Raw genomic sequence first — 12,713 nt, forward strand, 5'->3', positions numbered from 1 at the left:
GTTCCTTTTTCCTTTCTGCTTCTAAAAGCACAGACTCGGGGGCTGGAGAAATGTAGTGTACTTGGTTAACATTGCACTCGGTCCTTGACATGTAGATGTTTTTGGCGAAATAATGTAAGAGTGGGCGGCGAAAATACACCTTTAGAGTCAAAGCTCTCTTAGAACTGGCAAGAGTTTTATGAGAGACACACTTACTGTTTTATAGCATAACCTGTCCACAAAAATATCATGGCAAATTACTGTATTTGTTACATTCTTAAACCTAGATTTTCAGTTTGTTTTTAGTTTATTTGGTTGCAGAAACGTGTAATGGGGCCAGATTTGGTTCAAGAAGTGGCAATGTGTTGGTGGACAGGGATAAGAGAGACTTGTCCTAAATAAAGCAGGTTCAAGATGTCAAATTTGCCAAGCCAATTAGCTAGTAAGACTCACCACAGGAAGTGGACTCGTCTGACATGTCTCCACAGTCATCATCTTGATCACAGCGCCACGCTTCTGGTACACAGCGACCATTACCACAGGTGAACTGACCAGCCCGACATGGCTGGGCTAAAGACAAAACAATAAAAGAAGCAAGATAATCTTATTATTCATGGCATTCAAAGTATTTAGCAGTGGCCACCTGAGATATTAATCACAAAGAAAATAATATTTTTTATTATGCTTCCATATAACAATGCTATTATTTGTTTGTTTGCTTGTTTCGCCATTTTCAGAAAAAAAGAAAGAAAGAAATGTTTAGAGAACAGATTGTTTCAACAGAGTAATACAATTTGTACTTCTTGGAGAAACAAAACAAAAGTAGCCTAATTAAACAAACAAGCTCCAATTAAAACATGTTTAGTTCTATAATTAAAATAAATAAGCTGAGTAGTTTCTTAAAACAAATGTATACATTACTATAATTTAGTTTGTTACATTTATTATTAAAAGTCTAAGGGGGAAAAGACTCTTCATCTCCTTTCATAAGAACTGATAACAAAGAACAGAAGGGCTACCCTTCTTAACCAGCATTCTTGTTCTATTTAAAAAAAAAAAAAAAAAAAAAAAAAAACAATTATCCAAACCATTAACAGAACAACAAACTTTATTTTGAAACACACACAATTAAATGACCTTGCACCAGTTTTGATTCCTAATCTTGCTGGCCATACTTTAAACACACCTATAAGAGACAATCAATTTAAGTATAAGGGTAATTTCTTTAAGGTAGTTTAATCTCATGTGTGACTCCAGGAATTAGCCCCACCAAAAGGCAATCATTTAACTCTGAGCTTACTGATCAAAACTGCCCTGATACACCAGAGACTATTTTACAGCCAATTCAAGCAATTCTCTGCTTCAGATCATCTTGAATCATGAAATATTAAATCGCTTTAACATCTGCTGTCAATTTCAGCTCCTCACTGATTCAGTATAATCACTTGTGTTCCACATCGCTTTGCTCTAACTGCTTCTGCCAAGTCAACAAAGGTCTGAGCCGTCTCCGGCTGGAGGGTCAGCTTTATCAGCGGGATGTCAGACTGTTGACAGCATTTATCACATCTGTTCTTCCCTTCCATTGATCTTACAGCACTTAAACTAGTGAAAGAGTGTTAACTCCTGGAAACGGGCCAGGTGTTACTCCAGTTTGTAAAAAGAAGGCTGGGAAAAAGTGATTCTGACAATCCATAGCGAGAAAGTTCACTTCATTGCACATACGCATTTATTGATTATCATTGCTCGCATAAGAGAGTAAGTGCTCCTTGCAGTACCTGAAAAGGTAGCATGACTCTCTAACAGATATTATGAATTCAAACATTGAGATAAATAACGGACCAACATTTTAAAAATAGAAGGTGAATTGGCTGATGCTGTCACTCTCTTTCAACTGAAAACCATGTTTTAAAGCCTTTTTGTAACTAATAGTATATATGATCTAAGAAGAATTCATATTTAGCCTCTTAAAACATGAAAATATGCATGTAATTTCTCAGTAATGCTGCCAAGGCAATTTGCTGGCCATTTATGCTACTTGATGATGTTATATGGTGTTCATTATTAAATATGAATAATTAAGTCATATTAATGCTCGTTTTATGATTCTACAGTTATGTGACTTAATGACAGGAAGACAAAGAAAAAATATTAAAATCCTTCATAGAGGGTTAATAAGTTTTAGGAGTTTTATAATAAGTGACCCCAATGTATTACTGGCACATATTAGTGGATGGATCTGTTTAATATGTATGAGGGAGTCGAGCTCTACCTGAGCATGTTTTATTAGACTCATCTTCGTTATCTCCACAGTCATTGGCTCCATCACAAAGCCACCTTTTGGGTATGCAGCGATTATTGGGACACTTGAACTGGTCAACCGGGCAACTGTGGTTAGCTGGAAGGAACAACAGAAACAAAAAAATTCAGCGCATGCCAAACAGGAAATGTTTTGCTTTAAAAAAATAAAATAAAACCCTTCCATACTGTATCTAAGATTGTTACAAAGCATTTCCAAGCTTGACATATATTTATTTTGTATTATTTATTTTTTTGACATGTTTTGTTATACTGCTGACAGTCCGCTCTACATATAAGTGTGTTCATATGCATAATACTCTACTTTTGTTTTGACACAGCAGTTTTCATTGTGCTATTCATCTATTCTCTTGAGCTAGCTTCACATTTATCTCAAAAATATGCGTTTGCCCTCAGGCTTTTGAGTTTATTTAAAGTAGCGCCTGTGTTTTCCTCTACTATTTGCTCTATTTAATAATAGAACCTGCTATTACTCATAACCCTGGATACTCAACGCGTCCCCAACAGACAATGAGTAACAGATGAAATGAAAAACCGGATTCGAGTGGGATCAGACAGTAAAGTTTCAGCCATATTAAACTGTAGGACATCCCAGCAGAGCAGAAAATTGATTTTGCAATTCTGATAATTCTGGCAGAACATCACGTTAAAGTATTTCTCATAGTGAAAAATGACTCAGCCCCCGACGTTTTAACATGGTGCTTATCTTATCGATTAGCTCATAAGATGATTGTGCCATGGAATGCTGTGCGTGGAAGAACAATTTGATACTGGCGTTCTTCCCGTTTGATATTGCAGCCGTTTTTCCCTGAGATGTCAATTAGCAACTTGTTAATTATCTACAAATTATATGCAAACAGTTTGCTTATTCAGATTTACATTTATGTAGATGCTTTTATCCAGTGCAATTCAAGCTACGGTATACACTTTATCAGCATATATATTTACTTATTATACTGCTTTCTGGAATAATTGCTTTTGGCTGTTCATTTGGGGCATTGTGAGTTTGAAAATTTTTGCATAATGATCATAAATATCATAATATAACTGTATACTCGACAACTGCATATACTAAAGACAAAAAAAAAAAAAAATATATATATATATATATATATATATATATATATATATATATATATATATAGCAGTGTTCATCTTGCTACCAGGTTGGTAAAGAACTGATGACACCTATGATACCTGAACAGAATGGAAATTTGATATTGAGTGATACATCACAGACATATATGACACTATGTGCATGCTTAATGACACAGCTTGAGGCCAAAGAGGTTTAATGGTTCAGTAAAGCAGACACAACAGGGATTATACATCGCTGTTAGAGAGAAAGACAGCAAGATACGTACAGCATATGTGGGCCACCTCATCACTGCCATCTAAACAGTCATCATCTCCATCACAAATCCAATTGACTCGTATGCAGCGCCAGTTCCTGCACTGAAACTCATCATTTTTGCACCGCTGGGGCTCCTCTTGACCTACAAAATCTTCAGGAGAGAAAATATAGTCTGATATAGTCAGTCACAATGTAAGGGTGATGTGGAGTCTGAGTTTAATACAACAAATAAAGCAACAGATTGCTTTTTGAATTTATACTATTATACTCAAGCCACTTTTTTCAAACAAATCAAGAGTGTTACTTCTCATTGCAACTTGACAAAAACTATTTGTCTTTATTTGAGTAACTGATTTCTTCTATGGAGGACTAGGAGTGAACCTAATTCAATACAAAGACAAAACAAAACAAAACAAAACAAAACAAAACAAAACAAAACAAAACAAAACAAAAAAAATTATAATTATTTTTTTCTAATAGTTTTAAACCAGTTTTCAAAATCCTTTTTTTATTTTACAACTATTTTACTTATGTCTAAAAGCAAAGATCACATAAGAAAAGAAAAGGAATGAAAATAAAATAAAATAAAATAATATTTTAAATTACATTTTAAAAAGAGTACTTTATAAAATACATGTTGAATATCAATGGTTGCCAGCAAAGGCACAGGTTATTGGAATTTTCGCCCAAAAGGTAATAACATATTGAGCTTTTCCATTTAAAAAAAAAAAAAATAATAAACTATATTTAATATTTTTATTTACTAAACTATATTTATAATCTATAAACTTTATTTAATATCAAAGATGACATTTTTATTTTTGTCAATTTGTGAAATGTACTTACAATTTTAAATGATCATGAAAGAATGCACTATTAATTTGTAACACTCCTATTCCTTTTCAGACTTCTTGTCCTGTGATTTTTTATTTATTTATTTATTTATATATATATATTTTTTTTAAGTGAATGGTATTCAAAGCAGCCTACCAGAGCACGTGACATTGTTCTTGTCCAGGTGCTGGTTGTCGGCACATGCGCATACCCGGCCTCCTGGGACGGCCAAACAGAGGGTACCGCAACCACCATAATTCACCCTGCAGGCATTGTCACCTAAAAACAAACATAGGCCTAAACAACAGATATCTACAAATCTTCTTTCCCACCAGCAGGATGGCTGTTTATGTGTTCATCCCTTTATGGCTTTTAGCAACGTCTCTCCTTGAAGCACAGAACATAAAGTTCTTCTTCACTGCCCACTCAGAACCAATTTCCTGGTCTTCTGGGATGCCGGTGGTACACGGGGGCATTATTTTTAATCACACGTCAAGTAAATTATGGGAAACACTGGAGAAGAGAGCCATTTGACATTCTTTTTCTTTCACAGACATAATTCGTTGTGTGGGCAATGACACCTACGATGGGGGAGGAGAGGAGAAAAACACAGTTTTGTGAGAAAACTGTCACTTATTAAGTTGAGGCATGGGGACAATAATAAGGTTTCATTTAGAGAGGGGTTGAAAGGCATTGCCTGAACCAATGAGATAAAAACTGTTTTGTAATGGCCATTCTGTGGTACTCCAGGAAGCGGAAACACAATTAATCTTTCTCCTGACAAGCACTTTGAAGAAATTCCTCTTCTGCTGAGAACGTAGACTGTCAAAAAGCCCGCATTTTCGGGCCAGGAAATTCATGCGTGACATAATGGCAGTTCCTCACCTTCCCCTGTCAGAAGTCTTGGTGTTACGAATGCTGTAAGTTCGATGTCAGGAGGAGAATATTTAAAACATGATACTGGTCCCCACTGCCTACATCGTCATTCTCAAAAGAGTGAGTCTCTCTGACAAGCAGCGTACTGTCTGCTCTCCTGAAACTGCACCACCCTTAGGTAAGTAAGAGATGAAACATGTGGGAGTCGAACACATGGCTGCGTTCTCTGTGCCGCTCGTCTACATGTGCAAGGGCCCCCGCTGAGCAGCATCCCTCCCTCTGCGTGTTGTGACTGGCAGTTATGAGGGAGGATGACAGTAATCATCCCACCTTGCCTCAGACATCCACACAGAGTTAAACATTCTAAACAGAGCTTTAGTCCCCACTTCAGTGGATTAAACCCACCCACTCAACAGTAAGGCTCCTGCTCTGCAGTTGGGTCTATGCTAATCAAAGCTAAAGACATGAACATTTGTATTATCTGCAATGTGTTTAAAAATGTTGTTTATTATGAATTTTCTGAAAGAATGCACTACTGTATGTAATACGTAAAACACTTTTCCACCAGGTTTTTTTTTTTCTCGTCTACTTAATTCATGCATATTACAATTTGGTAAAATTCACCATTATGTACCAAATTCCAGTGCTGAGCATCATTCAGGAGTGAATTTAAAAGCATGCAAAAGGTACGCTAGTGCTCACCAAGGCTGCATTTATTTGAAATATGCCATATATATTTATATATATGGCCACACTTTATTTTAGGGTCCAATTGTCAGTATTAACTAACCATTAACTACGACTTTTGCCTCAATTAACTCCTTATTTGCTGCTTATTAATAGTTTATAAGGTAGTTGTTAAGTTTAGGGTATTGGGTAGGATTATGGCTGTTATGCATTATATGTACAGCAAATATGTTAATAATAGACATGCTAATAAGCAACTAGTTATCAGTGTGAATTGGACCGTATACTAAAGTGTTACCATATATATATATATATATATATATATATATATATATATATATATATATATATATATATATATATATATATATATATATATATATATATATATATATATAATTTTATTTGTGGGGGGCAACTTCCTAAGCCCAGGCTATGTAATGGTAGAGTACATTAATAAACTGACATTCTTTAATTTTCCAGAATGGTTTAATTTACTCCATAGTCTTCAAAATAGAAGCAACTATTATTAATTAGGTCACAAGATGGAGACTATGAACAGAAGTCATCTGCTCTGCCAACAATCAAAATTAGATTAATTTCTTGGAATTTCATTTCCTGTTGAGGCCAATTTAATTTACATTCCAACTTACCTGTATGAATTAAAATCGAAAAATATTACAACCATTATTTATCAAAATGTAGAAAAAAAAAGATAAAACATGTGTCATCTTGTAACTTTTCTCTAGTTAAAGTGACTTTACCCAGCTGGCTTTGTGCATCATATACTCGGAGCCCGAACAGAGGGGGTCGTTCACTCCTCAGCAGAGAGACTTCACCAGAGACCAGATCCAGCTGGAAGATGGAGCCGTTCATGTACTCCGTCCAGAAGATGGAATTTTGGTACTGTGCAATCCCAAACGGGTGACTGAGTTCCCTGCCACTGTACACAACCTACAGTGAATTGCAAAAACAACAAAAACAAAACAAAAAAAACATTAGCATGCACTGTTTTGACAACTGTGTGAGAGGATAAACCCTTTTTTCCCCATTTAACATCTCTCTCTTTTTTCCTTTCTCCTACACAGTGATGGAATGAAAAGTTTAAAAAGTGATGTTAACGATGCTTTAAGTATATGCCAGCAAACTCTCAAAATGCATTGAATTATTTTTGAACAAATTATCTGAGCTCTGCAGTCGGCATACATTTTATAGCTCTAGATGTTTATTCTGTCAGCGTTTGTCTCAATAATAGAGCCGTTTAGTCATGACGTCAATCCATAGACCTATTCAGAAAGCTAATTTTCCATGAGCTCCCTCAGGAATTTGTAATGGGTTTTCGATCTGGAGTAAAATAAAGTTTGTGGTGAACTTTACTTGAAGATACTTTCCCATTCTGCAATCCAGACCTGAAATGTCAATTTTTTAATGATTGCCTGATTAAAAATGTGCTTTTACCTGCTTGATTCATTGTTGAATTGTGGTCCTTATTAGTCAGCATTAGCATTGGAGTTGTAGCCCATATTAACAACTTATTAAAAACTAAATTCACATTTGAGGTACGACTGTGGATAATTTATATGTTCGAGAAAAAGAAAAGGCATATATATATATATATATATATATATATATATATATATATATATATATATATATATATATATATATATATATATATATAGTTGATTACAGAACCAGATTTACTGACAAGATGTTCATTAAATAATATAGCATGTGATTTATCGTGCAACACTAATAATAATCCCATTTGTTTTCTACAATTTAAGCTAAGAAACAGAAACATTTGAGTAATTTCACTCACCATTCTGCCAGTCCCATTGAGATAGATTCTCTCAATATGATCATAATAGGCATCACACCAGTACATGGTACTGGTTCCATGTTCCAGAGTGAGTCCATTGGGCCACAGCATGTTAGATGTGACAAATATTTTCCTGTTGGAACCATCCATCCAGGCTTTCTCTATTCTACCAATGCTGTCGTTCACCTCATCCTCTTCCCAATCGGTCCAGTACATCCAACTGCAACCAAAACCAGAACCCATTCAGTGTAGTCCATGAAAACAGCTCTTGTATTCACTTTGAAGCAGTCATGAATATTAGTCGCATCTTACTCGTTAAGACAGGAAATGTACAGTTGAAGCAGACTGAAACAAATTGCCTCGAGGTCTAAAACTGCACAAGCTTAACTAAACATAACAAATAAAATATGCTTAAAAAAGTCAGCAACTCACACCTAGGGGAAATTAAGCTCATCTATATATATATATATATATATATATATATATATATATATATATATATATATATATATATATATATGTATATATATATATATATATATACATTATATATATATATATATATATATATATATATATTTTTTTTTTTTTTTTCCTTTTCTGTGTTTCTGGCATATAGACTTCTGTGCCAACATGAACTGTGACTCTCAATGGGTAAGTGATATTTGAAAAGTGATTGGGTCAACGTTCTGACATGATCCTTTCCCTAGTAAGTGTGCTTAAGGGATTTGTTGCCTCTGAGTACTACTCAGCGGTCAACGCAAGCTCTTCTGTCTCATCAATGATAGAAGCCGTACTTCATGTGCATCACATAAAACAGAATTGGATAGAGGGCAAATCAAGCGCTCTCTGTCCCAGTGTGTTGGCTACGTGACCCCATGAATTATTCAGTAGGCAAACAGCATGCTCTAAGTCTCATCCTGTACTGTTCAAAATGTAACAACATGCAGGCTCTAACCAAAATGAGCAAAGATTACATGGCATTTTCCACGAGTAGAGCACAAAACAGGGCCTGAGGCTCTTAAAAAACGAAGTCTTGTTAGTATGTTTTAACTTTTTCAACTTATTTTCAGTGAAAGAGGTGTTTAACCTAATATTATATCAAATATTTTTAATATAACAGTATAATTTTAAGGTAAAAACAACAACAACAAACCTATATGACCAGTTTTATTTTTGGTTCATTTTCTATGAGGATTTTATAAATGTTTAGTTTAGTGATGATCGTGATCATGATTTAATCGTATATACAGTTCCAGTGTTTGAAGTTGGTAAAATTTTATGTTTTTGAAAAACTTCTCAACCTGATGGCATTTATTTGATAACAACAATGTTGTTCTATACTGAAACTTTTAATCAATTCAATGCCCTTTCTAGGTATTAATTTATTTCCCCCAAAATTACTGAACCCAAAGTTTTGAATGGTAGTGTTTGTGAAATGTTAATGGCTAGAGAGTGAGTGGATGAAAGACAAAAATAAGTAGTAAATATAGGTGAGGATAAGAGCATGAGAGCGAGACATTCCTTAAACTGGAGCATCAACAAAGGTTTTGACCGGCTGAAAATCACACAGCTTAGAAAATCTCCTCCTGGGAATGACTATAGGACAGCAATGAAGTGATCACAGAGTAGAGATAAAATAAATAAAAACATCAAACAATTGGACAGACAGAGATGTAAATCTTGAAAGTCCAAATGACAGAACACAAGATACCAAAAGAGAGAAAAGAGTTACTGAGGCAGGCTAGTTCATTCTTATCATGTTATCACAGGCTGCTTGTTGCATCAACAGAGAGATGTATACTGTATGGGTGGAAGAGATAAAGAAATCAGGACAGGTGGGTGTTATTTCAGGGGGAAAGCCCATCCAGCAGACCAGACAAAGATCAACATGCCACCTGCTCACCTGATAGATGGCCAACCCCTAACGTTGGGGCCTAACCCCCTTTCTATAAATAATCCTATTGAGGTGGGTCAAAACAACACAGCCACATTTATACTAGAGATTATTAAAATAAAGGTTAAATTGGCTGCAAGTTTTTTTTACTGGATTGTTAATATTTACTATACATACAGTATAACAATACGTTTGGGTCAACAAATATGTTAAACACTAAACCAAATTGTACATTTATATTGATACATTTATTAATATCAATAAATGAATCACATTATATTTTAGCATTATATTTTTTTTACATTGTTGTAAGATTTTTTTTATATATCAGATTTTTTTTAAATTGTTAAAATATCAAATTGGATAAATTATCTCACTATTATGGTGGCCGAGAGAGCTCAACGCGCTGCAGATTGCAAAGCACATGCAAATTGAAAAAACACCAGCAAATTAAAAAAAACAAAAACATCTTCATCAGTTTGACAACACAAGTGGTGCAAATCCTTCACAACACATGCATGTAACGAAATGTGCTGCATAATCTCACAACACATGCATATAACAAAACGCGCTGCAAATCCTTCACAACACATGCATATAACAAAACGCGCTGCAAATCCTTCACAACACATGCATATAACAAAACGCGCTGCAAATCCTTCACAACACATGCATATTAAGAAACGCTGCAAATCATCACAATGCATGCATATAACGAAACGCACTGCAAATAGCACAGACCACAATGGAAATGTTTCAAGGAGACCTCAAAAAGTGTCAGACCCGGCTTGGATTTGCTTGCTTATCATGCAGTGGCTACTGGTCAGTGGAGTTGTTGGTGAATTGAAAGGTGAGTTTTTTTTTTTTTTTTTCATGGTGTTTTTTTTAAACACCTTGATTCCTTTATCTTTTGGATATTATTGCCTAAATAAGATGAATAATTACATGATTAAATGTAAAAAGTTACTTAAGATGGCTAACTTTTTATATCCTCAGCTAAATATAATTTCAGGTTAATGAAAATAAATTTGCAATGCTTCATTAATTGTTTCTTAATGTGCACGTGCTGTGAGGATTTGCACCGTTTCTTAATTTGGATGTGTTGTGAAGTATTAGCAGGCTTTTCATTGTATGCGTGTGTTGTGAAGGATTTGCAGAGCGTTTCATTATATTCATGTGTTGTGATGATTTGTAGTGCGTTTCGCTGCATGTGTTGTGATGATTTGCAGCGCGTTTCATTATATTCATGTGTTGTGATGATTTGCAGCGTGTTTCGCTGCATGTGTTGTGATGATTTGCAGCACGTTTCGTTATATGCATGTGTTGTGATGATTTGCAGTGCGTTTTGCTGCATGTGTTGTGATGATTTGCAGCACGTTTCATTATATGCATGTGTTGTGAGGATTTGCAACACTTGTATTGTCAAACTGGTGAAGATGTTTTTTCAATTTGCGTTTTCTTAAGTTGCAGCGTGTTGAGCTGTCTGGGCCACCGAACACTATGCTATCTCTTAACTTATAAATTTAATAAGCTATCTTACTCTGCTATTAAAAAGCTCGGGAGTCAATAATATTTTTTTCATGTTTCTGAAAGACATTTAAAGCTCATGGTGGCTTCATTTATTTGACTGAAAAATTGAACTAGAGATTAATAAAAATTCTGAATTGATCAAAAATATTTTTATTTTGTTTCCGTTCAGATATGTAATCAAAATATTGTTTAAGTATTGTTAACACTATATTTTATATACACACAGAATATTTTGCATTAAATGACTGTATATTGACATTGAGGAATGCATATTAGAATGGTCAAATTATAAAATTTTAATTAAAAATTAAAAAAAATATATTAAGCAATTCTAATAATGTTGCATAACATTCTAGTAATGATTCAGTTGTTCAAATATCAAATGTAATAATCATTAATCTGATAAGTTTCTAACTCATGACTTGAAAAACAGCCAAAAAACGCTAGCTTAGCTTTGAAGCACAGTACATGAATAACTCTATTTTAGCCATCGTTCAAAGTTCATGCACTCTTTCCTCTGATGCCCTGTAAGAGAGGCCAAAAATTTGCATCCGCTCCACATTTCCATCTTCCACCTTCAACTTTTTCCTCGGGGGCTTTTTTACTGGCTGTCAAAACAGGACACATCAATGGCACCTCAGAAGAGGTGTGCCTCTCATTTCCTGTCTGAGCGCTACCTCCAGAAAGCCTTAGCTTTCCACTCCCAAAGAATAGTGTCAAGTAGTCTGCGTGACATCCTCTGAGCTGGCAGTTCAGCAGACGATGCTTTTAATGCAGATTTTAATCACTTCCACACCACTGAAGTTATCCCATCGGGAGTGACATGCGGTGGTGACTGGGAGATAAGATGGCATTTTCACGTTTTACTCAAGCACATGTGTACTATTTGCAAGTATTTGACAGTTTCTAGCTTCCTGTATTTGCCCCTTGCTTATTTTATTGTTAGCACTGCCATTCAAGACACATTAGCATCATTAAATGCGAGAGAGAGAGAGAGTCACATAAATTGTACAAGCGTGAGGCCTGAGCAATGAATATAATTATGGCTCTGAGCTAATGAACCCATTGTGTCTGGAAATAATGAAATTATTCTGCAGTTGCTTTCCCTCTCTTCAAATGATTTGGTAATCAACACCACTTGGGTTCACTAAAGATGGTAAAAATCTATTCCAATGTATATTAATTACTTAAGGATAAGTGCACTGTTTTAAATAAGCCATTTTATTTACAGAGATTTCAAAATAAATTCATTATAAAGTACTCAAAGCACCCTTAAGATACCACGTGGAATGCCCCAAAAGATCTGACGACCAACGACCAATCAGTATTTCGGTACTTGAGTACTTTTTAATCAGATAAAAAGAGAGTGAGCGGGTTGTCTGATTGGATCTGAGAAGACCGAGAGGGGTTGTTTCCTC

General features: G+C 34.9%; 1 protein-coding gene across 2 annotated transcripts in view; it reads right to left on the minus strand.

The window, feature by feature from the left end:
- Positions 1–354: 354 nt before the first annotated feature.
- LOC113108465 (low-density lipoprotein receptor-related protein 1B-like) overlaps positions 355–12,713 on the minus strand; it is a 133,607-nt gene continuing 121,248 nt past the window's right edge. For both annotated transcript variants that reach the window (XM_026271611.1, XM_026271610.1), the window contains 6 exons: positions 7,869–8,088; positions 6,811–7,000; positions 4,640–4,762; positions 3,660–3,800; positions 2,249–2,374; positions 355–549 (listed from right to left, as the gene is read on the minus strand). In XM_026271611.1, coding sequence (XP_026127396.1) covers positions 419–549; positions 2,249–2,374; positions 3,660–3,800; positions 4,640–4,762; positions 6,811–7,000; positions 7,869–8,088 — 931 coding nt within the window. In that variant the 3' untranslated portion in view covers positions 355–418. The remainder of the gene's footprint in view (positions 550–2,248; positions 2,375–3,659; positions 3,801–4,639; positions 4,763–6,810; positions 7,001–7,868; positions 8,089–12,713) is intronic.

The sequence above is a fragment of the Carassius auratus genome, chromosome 9, assembly GCF_003368295.1.
Source record: "Carassius auratus strain Wakin chromosome 9, ASM336829v1, whole genome shotgun sequence".
Classification (NCBI taxonomy): domain Eukaryota; kingdom Metazoa; phylum Chordata; class Actinopteri; order Cypriniformes; family Cyprinidae; genus Carassius; species Carassius auratus.